Genomic DNA, 13,074 nt, shown 5'->3' on the forward strand with positions numbered 1-13,074 from the left:
TTTTGAAAGTATTATTATCTTTTATACAAGATATACAGATACTATACTATTTAATAGTATGAAAAGGACAACGGAAATCTTTTTACATTTTACTTTAAACACTGAGAAAAAATATTTTAATATTAAGTTTAGGCATAAAACTAGTGAAAATAGGAATTAAATCAAAACAATAGACACCAACAGCAATTTACATTTTCAAAATGGTCATTAAGAGAATTGGAAAAATAAATCCCATTCTCACCGATTTGTTATATCAAGAGAAACTGTAATATGTAATTTAATGAGTGCTATTTTATTTGTGGGGTGATGGTGGAGCAATTTCATTTATTGGTGGGGCTATTTAATTTAATAGTGGGTCCTATTATGTTGTTCTAATCATGTAGCTTTACTTATGCATAAGGGTGTAATTACAAATTACATTTATCCACAGAAATATTCTGATAGAGCTCCATAGCTCTCTTAGTTTTGTTCCATTTCAAAACAAACACTCAACACTGCAATTAATCAACTATCTCTATCCCGAACTATATAAAAAAAAAACATTTTACCCCTAGTAGCTCCAACATCTAAATGATGTCTAGGGACCTGATTCATTAGTTTCCCTTTACAATGCAGCGCCGCTTTAAATTTAAGCGCTGAAGAGGCTGAACACGCCGGAAATGAAGAATCCGGAGATTCATACATTTATCCCCAAATTAGTAAACTTACACAAATCCAATTTTCATTCCATTTCTATTATTTTCTCCTTTCACTTCTATTTCAAACTTAATTAACAATGTATGGCAGATTCACAAATTGAAACATATTACTAGTTATCATTAAGTCCCAACCAATTTTTGTCAACCTGGCAGTCTTGGTTTAACTATTTTACTTCTTGATTTCTCTATCTCTCACCTTGAATGTTTTTTTAAATGCCTTGAGAGTTCATACTCCTCCACAATTCTAATCTCTTTCTTCTTCACCCATATTCTCTTATCTTTCCCATACTAACACACTCAGCTTTTCCTCACTCTTTTCTACCTCCCCTTCTTTTTTTTCTTATCCCTGTCATAGGTTGCATTACGGACTCAGTTCATAAGTCCATGTTAGCATTGATTGTTATCTTATTGTTTGCGCTTGAGACTTTGCCTTATTGCAAGTTAAAAACTATATGTATACTTGACTGTTAGCATCATTAAGCAACCACTTTTAATTACCATTTATATAGTTTTCTAATAACAGACCTGTTTTGTCTTTCCTATCTAGGTTTTGCAGAAGACATTGTTTGCTATGGATCTTGTCTCAATTTTTCTGTCTGCTGTAATCATCCTTTTTTTGGCACATGTTTTTAACAATCGGAAAAGACACAATTGTAAGAAATTCCCTCCGGGACCAAAGCCATTACCAATCATTGGAAATTTACACATGATCGACATGGCAAGACCTCATAAAACATTCCTAGAGGTAATACATTACTTCTGCAAAAACATCACCAAAGAATTTATATCTACAATTAAAATAAATATGCTTTTAGACTGATATTTTTCCTTCTCTAGTCCAAAAAGTAATTCAAGGGAATTTAAATTAGGATAATTAATTTCCCCACATTGTTTATAATAGGAGAAATGGGCAGATATTTGGACATATTTATAAAATTGAACCTCAAATGATAAGGAACTGCTTGTGTAGAATGGCGACCGGGACGTCACTTCCGGATTTCACCCAGCCTTTGCCAGGGCAATGGCCGGACGCCAATAGAGGGAGCGCTGTGTCCCGGCAGCTGGGGACAGCCGGGCGCATGCGCGGGAGCACTCACAAGCCTGCGGGCTAATTACTTGTGAGTATCTGAACTTGTCATATGATTTCAGAGCTAAGCTCTGATTGGCTGATACTAGTATTTAAGGCAGTGAGGTCTGCAGCCTCACTGCCGGTTATAGCGTTCTGTCCTCAGTTCTGCTGCCTGCTTGTTCTCTCCCTGCTTGGTTATTGTTACCTTTGATTGACTTCCCGTGTATGACCTTTGCTTGTTCCTGGACCATTGAATCTTCGCTTCTGACCCTGACCATTTGCCTGAATTCCGGATTTTGCTCCTATGCTAGTGCACCTGACCTTTCGCTTGTCCCTAGATTTCGTACCTGTGCTTTTGACCTTTGACCTTGGTTCTCCTCCTCACTATTGTCTGCCAATCACTCCACCCCTGGGTTCTCCTTAAAGTCGGTATACATTACTCGACCCTCGGTCGGCCCGCAGCCAAGTCTGTCCCCACTACTAGGGGCTCCAGCGAACACGGGCCTTCAGAGTAGACCCCGAGTTTCATTGTACTGGATTGGGAGTTCCTAACATTATAACCGGCCAAGGAAGATTGGTGATCCGAACCTGTCTCCAGACCAGATCCTGTCGAATCAGATACAGGCGATTTCTCAAGTTGTGCAGAATTTATCCCAGCACTTGGCAGTCCAAGAGGGGGCTTCCAGAGACCTGCAGCTTCAGCAAGTCCCCGCTGGTGACATACCAGAGCCCAAAATGAACTTGCCTGACCGATTCTCTGGTAGCAGGTCAGCCTTCCGTTATTTTAAAGAGAGTTGCAAGTTGCAAGTTGTACTACCGCCTGAAACCACGCTCCTCTGGTTCTGAACAACAAAGGGTAGGGATCATTATCTCCCTATTGCAGGGTGACCCTCAGTCTTGGGCCTTCTCCTTGCCTTCAACGAGTCCCGGCCTTGCAGACTGTGGATGCTTTTTTCCAAGCTCTGGGGTTACTGTACGATGACCCAGACAGGGTGGCCTCAGCTGAGTCTCATCTCCGAGCGTTAAGGCAAGGACGTCACTCCACGGGAGAATATTGTGCGGAATTCCGGTGATGGTCCACCGATAGTGCCTGGAACGATCCACCACTGCAAAGTCAATTTCGCTTAGGTCTTACCGAGCAGATTAAGGATTCCTTAGTCCAGTATCCAGTACCCGACTCACTGGAGGAGTTGATGCAACTCGTAATTAAAATTGCCCGTCGGATCAGAGAAAGGAAGACTGAACTGGAATCCTCTGTTCCTATGGACTTATCCTTTAGCTCCGGTACCGCTTTGTCCGATTCCTCTGAACCCATGCAGTTGGGCGCTTACCGCTTGCCTCCGGAGGAACGCTCCAGAAGACGCTCACTAGGCCTGTGCATGTATTGTGGTCAACAGGGCCACTTAGTACGTTCTTGTCCCAATAAACTGGGAAACTCCAAAGCCTAAGTGCAGGTGAAGAGGTGCGCTTAGGTCTTCAAATTATCTCTTCAGAAATCTCTTTATTAGTCCCTGGACGTTTAGCCTTCCGTGGAAAATCCATGGATCTGACAGCATTTCTTGATAGTGGTGCGGCCGGTAATTTCCTGGATATACATTTGGCTCTGACGCTCGATATTCCGCATATCAAGCTAGGATCAAGCAGCACCACATGTGGTTTGGATGGTAACCCCTTGCCTGGGAGAAGAAATCTCACTAGGACTACAATGGTTCGGTTGTCTGTAGGAGCCCTCCATATGGAGGAACTCTCCTTCTACCTTATTACCTGTCCCTCTGCTCCTTTGATTCTGGGGTATCCTTGGCTTCGCAGTCATAACCCCCTTACTGACTGGAAAAGCGGAGAGATTATCCGTTGGAGTCCCGAGTGCTCTACGTCTTGCTTGACCTTGCCGCTTAGAATCCTACGGCCTAGTCCAGACTTGTTGCCGGTACCCTACCAGGACTTCAGTGATGTGTTCTGCAAAAAGAAAGCTGATTCATTTCCACCACACCGAGAATATGACTGCGCAATTGATTTAGTACCAGGTTCCAAGTTGCCCAAAGGGCGTTTATATTCTTTGTCCATTCCTGAAACTCAGGCCATGGAGCTATATGTAGAGGAAAACCTGAAGAAAGGATTCATTCATCCTTCTAAATCTCCCGTAGGCGCAGGTTGCATTTTCGTGTCAAAAAAAGATGGCAGTCTTAAACCTTGCATTGATTTCCGTGGACTGAATAACATCACAGTTAGGAATATGTATCCGTTACCGTTGATTTCTGTTCTGTTTGATCAATTGAAAACAGCCACTATATTTTCGAAGATTGACCTCCGAGGGGCTTACAATCTTATCCGAATCAAGAAGGGGGATGAGTGGAAGACCGCCTTCAATACTCAGTCGGGACATTATGAATATCTCGTAATGCCAATCGGGCTATGCAACGCTCCGGCGGGATTCCAGGACCTGATCAACGATGTTTTACTGGAGTTCCTGGGTAAAACAGTGGTTGTTTATTTGGATGACATTTTAATCTATTCCGAATCTTTACCTCAGCACCGTCAGCATGTTCGTCATGTTTTGCTGAAATTACGGGAACATCATCTATATGCAAAGAGGGAGAAATGTGAATTCGAGGTGTCCACAGTGTCGTTCCTGGGGTACATCATCTCCTCATCAGGATTCACAATGGACCCTGCCAATGTTCAGGCAATCCAGGATTGGGTTCTCCCTACTAATCTGAAGGCGATCCAAATATTCCTTGGGTTCGCCAATTATTACCGTAGGTTTATTGATTCATTCTCCTCATTAGTGGCTCCTTTCACTGCCCTCACCCGAAAAGGAGCTAACCCAGCAAAGTGGTCTTCGGAAGCATTGGCAAGTTTTTCAGCACTCAAAGCTGCTTTCATTTCTGCTCCAGTGCTGAGACATCCTGACCCAGAACTTCCGTTCATTGTAGAGGAGGACGCTTCGGATGTCGGTGTCGGCGCCATCCTCTCACAGAAAGACCCACGGAGTAAAAGGTTACATCCTTGTGCCTTTTTCTCTAGAAAAATTCTGTCTGCTGAATGTAATTATGATGTCGGAAATCGTGAATTGTTGGCCATTAAGTTGGCATTGGAGGAATGGCGACATTGGTTAGAGGGAGCCGTTCATACCATTACCATCTTTACGGATCATAAAAACCTCCAATACATCCAGACCGCTAAGACTCTGAATCCCAGGCAGGCCCGCTGGGCTTTAGTCTTCACCAGATTTAGGTTCGTTATTACATTCCGTCCAGGTTCTAAAAATACCTAGGCCGATTCCTTGTCCCGAAGTTTTTTGGCCCATCATCCTCAGTCTCCTGACCCATTGCCTATTGTTCCTGCAACTGCTGTTCATCTCGGACTCACCCAGGATCTAGGAGCAACTATCCGACACTTCCAGAGAATCGCTCCAGTTTAGACACCGGTCAACAAATTATTTGTATTGGTGCACTTAAGGAAATCTGTCCTCATGGAAGGTCACAACAACCGCTCTGCTGGTCATCCGGGAATTTGTAGGACTATCGAAGTTCTTTCTCGTTGGCTTTGGTGGCCCACTTTATCAGACGATGTGGAGGCTTATGTTCAGGCCTGTCCTGATTGTGCCAGAAATAAATCTGATAGAAACCGTCCTTCTGGTCTATTGTTACCCTTGCCTGCTCCAAGCAGGCCTTGGACCCATCTGTCGATGGATTTCATTGTTGACCTACCAGTATCCGCAGGACATAACACCATTTTGGTAGTCGTGGATCGGTTCAGTAAGATGGCACATTTCATATCATTGCCCAAGTTACCTGATGCCAGAACCTTGGCCACCTTGTTTTTGACACATATTTTTCGTCTCCATGGGATTCCCGAACACATCGTCTCAGATCAAGGATCCCAGTTTATTGCCCAGTTTTGGAGATCTTTTTGTAAGTCCATCGGGATCTCTATCAGTCTGTCCTTGGCGTATCACCCACAGTCGAATGGACAGACAGAGAGCACTAACCAGGCTTTAGAACAGTTTCTGCGCATCTACGTTTCTAAATTCCACGACAACTGTTCCTCTCTCTTGCCCTGGGCAGAATTTGCGTACAACAATTCCTGCCATTCCGCTATACATACATCCCCGTTCTTTTGCAACCTCGGGTTTCACCTGAGATCCAACTCGTTCTCTACTACCATTCCCTGTGGGGATTTCGGAACACCAGCTTTTACTGCCAGGTTGAGGTCTGTCTGGAAGAAGGTGCACTCCGCATTAGGGCAAGCCTCCCAAAAATCTAAGGTCTTCGCTGACCGCCATCGTAGACCTTGTTCATTGACAGTGGGGGATCGGGTTTGGTTATCCACACGGAACATCAGGTTGCGGCAACCCTGCAGGAAGTTGGGGCCCCGATACATTGGACCGTTTCCAATTGAGAAAAAATGAATCCAGTGGCATTTAGGTTAAAATTACCAACTTCCTTAAAAATACCTGCTACTTTTCATTGTTCGCTTCTGAAGAAAGTCGCTGCTCCCAGCAAGTTTTAACGGCTTCTCTCTAACAGGCCTAGGCCTCTGATGGTGAACGGGGACCACGAATATATTATCGAAAGAATCCTTGACTCAAGGAAGGTTCAAGGCCAAGTTCAATTCCTCGTACATTGGCCCTGAGGAGCGTTTTTGGATACCACAGAGGCGCCTCCACGCTGGAAGGCTCATCAAAGAGTTTTTTAAAAAGTTTCCAACGAAATCTGGATGTCGGGGTTCCTTGACCCCTCCTCAAGGGGTGGGTACTGTCAGTAGTCGCGGCTGCCGCGGGCACCGCCGCGACTCTAACCTCTCTCTTCTGGACGTCCCGGCCGTCGCTATGGCGACCGGGACCTCACTTCCGGATTTCACCCGGCCGTTGCCAGGGCACGCCAATAGAGGGAGCGCTGTGTCCCGGCAGCTGGGGACAGCCGGGCGCATGCGCGGGAGCACTCACAAGCCTGCGGGCTAATTACTTGTGAGTATCTGAACTTGTCATATGATTTCAAAGCTAAGCTCTGATTGGCTAATTCTAGTATTTAAGGCAGTGAGGTCTGCAGCCTCACTGCCGGTTATAGCGTTCTGTCCTCAGTTCTGCTGCCTGCTTGTTCTCTCCCTGCTTGGTTATTGTTACCCTTCATTGACTTCCCGTGTATGACCTTTGCTTGTTCCTGGACCATTGAACCTTCGCTTCTGACCCTGACCATTTGCCTGAATTCCGGATTCTGCTCCTGTGCTAGTGCACCTGACCTTTTGCTTGTCCCTGGATTTCGTACCTGTGCTTGTGACCTTTGACCTTGGTTCTCCTCCTCACTATTGTCTGCCAATCACTCCACCCCTGGGCTCTCCTTAAAGTCAGTATACGTTACTCGACCCTCGGTCGGCCCGCAGCCAAGTCTGTCCCCACCACTAAGGGCTCCAGCGAACACCGGGCCTTCAGAGTAGTCCCCGAGTTTCATTGTACTGGCTTGGGCGTTCCTAGCAGTAACAAGTGATATCCGATCCCTTATATCCTTTCACGTCTTAGGTTTTAAGATCTCCACTTTACTATAGGAATACCTTTTTGGATATTTACTTAAAAATTGGAATAGCTCCTGCAGTTCCTGGTAATCCACAGGTTATGGATTCCAACAGCAGGAAATTATTACTTTACTGACATAATGTAATTTAATGCTGACTATAATCCAATTACTTCTGCTATTGTTTATTGTATTTACAGTTGTCTAAGAAGTACGGCAAAGTTTTCAGCTTCCAGTTAGGCATGTCAAAGATGGTCATCTTATGTGGTTTTGATACTATTAAAGATGCTCTAATCACACATGCTGATCAATTTTCTGACAGACCAAGCCGTCCAGCGATATCTAAAATGCAAAAGGACTATGGTATTTTTTTCCCACTTTCCTAAAGAATATATATATATATATATTATGAGTATGTTTTGAAAATGTTAGAGCTGAAAGTAAATCTGTTGGCTTATTTTTATCACAAACCGCATTAACAGTATCACAGGTTCTATGCCATCAGGGTCAGCTTCTCTGAATGACTTGCTTGTAAATATTCCTCATGTGCTTTTCTGTCTCTGGAGTTCTGGTTGAGACAAAGGGGCGCTGTCGGGAGAGGGGAAGGAATGGGAGGCTGTTGTGTCCATAATAAACAATATCCCTGTGTGTGAATCACTCGATCAGCAGAAACTTTATTGGCGCCCTGTGCACCTTAGCTGCTATATGTACTCAGCAAGCATATCAGTCCCTTGCCAGTGTCCTAAACAAGTGCCTTTCTTTCCTATAGCTCTCTTTACCACCTTTTAGTGTACAGAATCTTTGGCTTGTCCCTTACCATGACTACTATTATTCCTTGGCTCTTATGTGCACTACACTTTGGGTATTAACCCTTGCAGGACCTGCAAATACATATGTGGCTTTCCCATGTGCAATCTTTGTTACTTTCCCTGAGCATGGTTACTAACTTTAGCATTCACATTGACACAAGAACAGATAACCCCTGGACATTTATTGCTACCATAGCAACTTTTAATCTTCAAGACGCGTTGTTTGCCAAAACTTGGGCACTAATTCTGATTCTTACAGAAAATCGGAAATTCTGTATATGGCCAGTATTGCAGTCCTTAACCTCAATTATCCTTTTGACTATAGCTGTCAGGAGGCTCCTTTGCATATAGTGTGGATATTTGCTTCACTAGCCACAACTATTGATGATTATATAGCCACCAACCATTCAAGTCCATTTCTTATTATGCAAGCTACTTGCACATACCATTACAGAATAATTTGGCCATATATTATGGCTATCACTGGGGCCAATGCCATAGCAACAGAACAGTTTCTGCATCACCTGTGATTACCCTGCCATGGCCAAACACTACGGAGCCTGAACCAAAGATGAAACTTCCAGAGAATTTCAGGGAAACAAAGTACAATTTTGCTCTGTTATGTCCCAATGTAGGTTTATCTATCAGAACCTGTGGCACAGATTCCTTAAATGTGGGCTTGATCCTTACTTTACTTAAAGTAAATGCCTTATTCTGGGCCACATCATTATTGTAAAAGCAAGATCTCATTTTATATTCTTTATCACTCTTCTTGCAAGCTTATCGCAAGGCTTTTTATGATCCATACAAGACAGCTACTGTGAATTAATCCTGTACAATCTATGTCAATGTTCCCCATTCTGTATTAGAATATGTTATATAATTTCATCAGTGGATGGAGGATACAGGCTGAAATATGGCTGCCAAACAACTTCTGTTTTGGCACTGACTTAATGATAAAATTAAGTATAAATTAGCCTGCTTACACTATCCTCAGGATCTGGATATTTTTATGGACAGATACATCACAATAGACACTGAACGTTCCATGGAGAAATAAAAAGAAACGTGTTCTTTTGCCAATACAACATGTATGCTTGAAAAAGTTTGGATGAGAGAACTGAATCTTTGCTACCACTGTGCCAGCTCAAAATATTTTTTTGCCTACCTGAGGAAAGAATTGTAAGCCATCTGGAGACCTTTAGCACCTGGGTCATACTACATCCCCTATTTGGAGAAATCCTCTGATGTCTTCTAACTGTATCCCACACTGTTACAGCTTCTTTCAACTATTCTGGGCCAAGGTGACTGTTAAATACCTGCTCCGGAGTTGGTGAATTCTGCATTATTGGGACATTTTATTGACACTGGAATTGTCAATTGACTATATATTCCTACCATTGAGAAATATTGAATGGTACCACAACTATTGCTCTAGAGACCATAAATGGCTTATGTATTGCATCTATGCCTGTGAATAAAAAGACTATAGCCTTGCTGCTAAAACCTCCAGAGGGACATTATAAATGATGTAGTTTAGAATTATTTAGTTTGGATATGTTTCAATCCCCAAAATTGTGGTTTTGTGAATCTTTTGGCTTAATATACCAAATCCTACCATCAATTGGGCTACTAAGAAACTCTTGTTCACATCCAAGTTTCGTGAAAGTTTTTGTTTAACTTCTTCTGAAAATGAGGCTATTGCAGGTTCAATTTCAGTATATGTTCTTAAGATTCCCTTTCAGTATCAAGAATTTAAAGATGTTTTCATATAGAGACAAGCTTTGCCACATTATCATCCTTACAATTATTATTATTATCATTATTGTTATTATTATTACTGATAATAACTTTATTTATAAGGTGCCACAAGATGTCTGCCAATCTAGGATAAATAAATTGCTGATATTTTTTAAAGATGTTTTATTTGACCTTCTACTTCACCTGTCGGATTGCATTTTTTTTTGTGGGTAAGAAAAATGGAGATCTTTGCTCATCTGTAGGTTGCTAGGCACAAAAAATGCCATCACCATATGCAGCAATTGCCTTTTATACCTCATTCAGGAATTATTCAAGAGGTTATGCTCTGCACGAGTCTTTTCCCAAATTGGATTTAGAAACATATGATCATATATGTATACGTCCTGGAGATAACTGGAAGATGGCATTCTGGACTTGATATGGACATTTCAAATATTTTGGATGCCATTTCGATTTGTTAAAGCTCCAGCTACATTCAGCATTTTGTTAACAAATGTATTTTGAAAAACCTTGGATCAGTATGTTATAATAGATAATTATTGATCTATTCATAGGCCTTGCCTGATCATATATGTGTCACAGCAATAGGGTTTCTGGGATCCTTGGGACTAGCTGTGGCAGGGATGAAGTGGAAACTAGGAGGCCAGATGAAGGTCTTGCTCTTTTCCTGTATACCAGTTGTTAGGAGGAAGAATGCTAGACTGGACTCCGTACCGAAATAAACGAGTGGATTTGGACCTGGTGGTCTGGAAACTGGATGCAGGAACAGAGAGACCGAACCCACGGCCAGAGACTCAGTACCTTCAAAGATCCAGAAACTCAGATGAATATAGTTTCAGAACTGCGACTGGGAAGACTCAGAACACAGGCAGCAGATTATCAGGGGTGACTACCGTCTGAGCTGCATGAACCTGTAAATGGCTCTGGACAACTTAGAACTGTTAACCTGCGGCAAGCCTGGAACTGGAAGTTGGTACCCAGAGACACAGAGATGGCTCCAGAAGTTGGAAGACTCTACTATCCCAATTAGCAACTAGGTGAGACAAGAATAGGTTGAAGAGAGCTGGATCTCCACGAGGGGTGACAGGCAAAATCTGAACAGCAGCAGACAGAATGGAGCTGAATCCACATGAAGGGTTAATGGCTGAAGTCTATATTACAGCAGGTAGAATGAAGCTGAATTCACACGAAGGGGTAATGGATGAAGTCTGTATTACAGTAGGCAGAATGAAACTGAATTCACACGAAGGGTTAATGGCTGAAGTCTGTAATACAGCAGGCAAAATAAAGCGGAATTCACATGAAGGTTTAATGGCTGAAGTCTGAATTACAGTAGGCAGAATGAAGCTGAATTCACACGAAGGTTTAAAGACTGAAGTCTGTAATACAGTAGGCAGAATAAAGCTGAATTCACATGAAGGTTTAATGGCTGAAGTCTGAATTACAGCAGGCAAAATGACGATGAATTCACACGAAGGTTTAATGACTGAAGTCTGTAATACAGCAAGCAGAATAAAGCTGAATTCACATGAAGGTTTAATGACTGAAGTCTGTTTTACAGCAGGGAGATTAAAGCAGCATACAAACAGCAACAGTGGTTATCTAGAACCAGGAACTAGGAAAGTGTTGCACTGGCAATTAGCTGAGTGTAGGAGATGACTTTTATAGCCTGGAAAGGTGAATAGCCTGGAAAGGTGAATAAAGTTAGGTGCCCAGAATAAGCAGGATGTAGCAAAATGTCTCAACCAAGATGATAGCCTCCTGTACAGCAGACAGAAGTCACGCTTTGTTACAGGATTTAGAATGCTGCATTCTGACAGGAGGGAGATTTGATACCACTGAGTGGCGTAAATAGGGCTAAGACCCCAATTCATGACAGTACACCCCCCCCTCGAAGAGTGGCCACTGGACACTTAAGATGGGGCTTAGCAGTAAACCTCGGATGTAATTTTCTGATTAGGACAGGAGCATGAACATCGGTAGCTTTGATCCAGGACCTCTCCTCAGGACCATATAGCCCTTCCAAACAACTAGATATTGTAGATGATTATGTCGAAAGCGAGAGTCCAGAATGGTCTTTATCTCATATTCCTCACCTTGTTCACTTTGGATGGGAGGTGAACCAGATTTAGGGTAATAAAATCTGTTCAATACTAGAGGTTTTAAAAGAGAATTGTGGAAGTTGTTTGGTACTTTGAGGTACTCTGGCAAGTGAAGCTTATATCAAACAAAGTTGATTACCTTGTAAATTTTGGACCGATGAAGCGAGGGGTCAACTTCATGGCAGGTACTCTGAAGCGGAGATTGCGGGTAGAAAGCCAAACTCTGCCTCCAATATTTAGATGACGAATGGCTCTACATTTTTTGTCTGCTCAAATTTTATAGTTATGAGACGCATTGAGTAAGCCTTCGCGGACCTGCCACCAGTTGTCTGCAAATTCTCTCAAAGCCGATTCAGAAGCTGGAACTGAATTTGCAGGTAGTGGAGAAAATACTGGAACTCAGAAATGAAGTCCATAAACCAAGAAAAATGGAGTAGAGCAAGAGGATTCGTGATAGCGAGAATTGTGTGGAAACTCTGCCCAGGGAAGCAGAGTTGACCAATCATCTTGAGATGAAAATTTCTAGATCTGGTTGACTTTTTCTGTCTAACCATTGGTCTGCTTATGATATGCAGAAGAGAAGTTCAATTTGATTTGGCTGCAACTTCCTTGGCTCGGGTGTTAGTATCTGCAGTCTGTAGGTTTCCTGGAACAGATTCACGAGTGACAGTTTGGGGTATTAGCCTTGGTTTTATCTTATACCTTCTCCAGATTATTGACTTTTCTGCAGTGGGTGGAATGGAACCAAGGTCTCTTTCTGCTACTTTCTGAGATGTGGTGGTGATCATCAACACTTGATATGGGACTGTAAAACAAAATGAGCATAAGAAATTGTGGATCATGACATATTCCCCAGGTTCAACATTGTGACAGTTAGTGTCTGGCATACCAGGTGACAGTATTTTGAGTTTCTATTGCTGCTGTCCTAGCTGCTTGCTCATCTTTTTGAGATATTGAACAGTCATTTCATTGTTGCATTTTAAATCATCCTGTGGACCAATCATCAAATGAGGTTGTCGGCCAAAAAGTATCTCAATAGGGGACAAATTAAGAGGTGGTCTGGGAGTAGTTCTGATGCTATGGAAAACTAGTGACAAAGCTTCTGGCCACGCCAATCCAGTTTCA

The 13,074-nt window shown here is 42.7% G+C and overlaps 1 protein-coding gene across 1 annotated transcript in view; it reads left to right on the top strand.

Moving 5' to 3' along the window:
* The first annotated feature begins 1,266 nt into the window (after positions 1–1,266).
* The window catches only part of LOC142143437 (cytochrome P450 2K1-like), a 76,959-nt gene continuing 65,151 nt past the window's right edge, over positions 1,267–13,074 (top strand). The window contains exons 1-2 of the mRNA XM_075201278.1: positions 1,267–1,443; positions 7,478–7,640. Coding sequence (XP_075057379.1) covers positions 1,270–1,443; positions 7,478–7,640 — 337 coding nt within the window. The 5' untranslated portion in view covers positions 1,267–1,269. The remainder of the gene's footprint in view (positions 1,444–7,477; positions 7,641–13,074) is intronic.

Source organism: Mixophyes fleayi, chromosome 3 (assembly GCF_038048845.1).
Source record: "Mixophyes fleayi isolate aMixFle1 chromosome 3, aMixFle1.hap1, whole genome shotgun sequence".
Classification (NCBI taxonomy): domain Eukaryota; kingdom Metazoa; phylum Chordata; class Amphibia; order Anura; family Limnodynastidae; genus Mixophyes; species Mixophyes fleayi.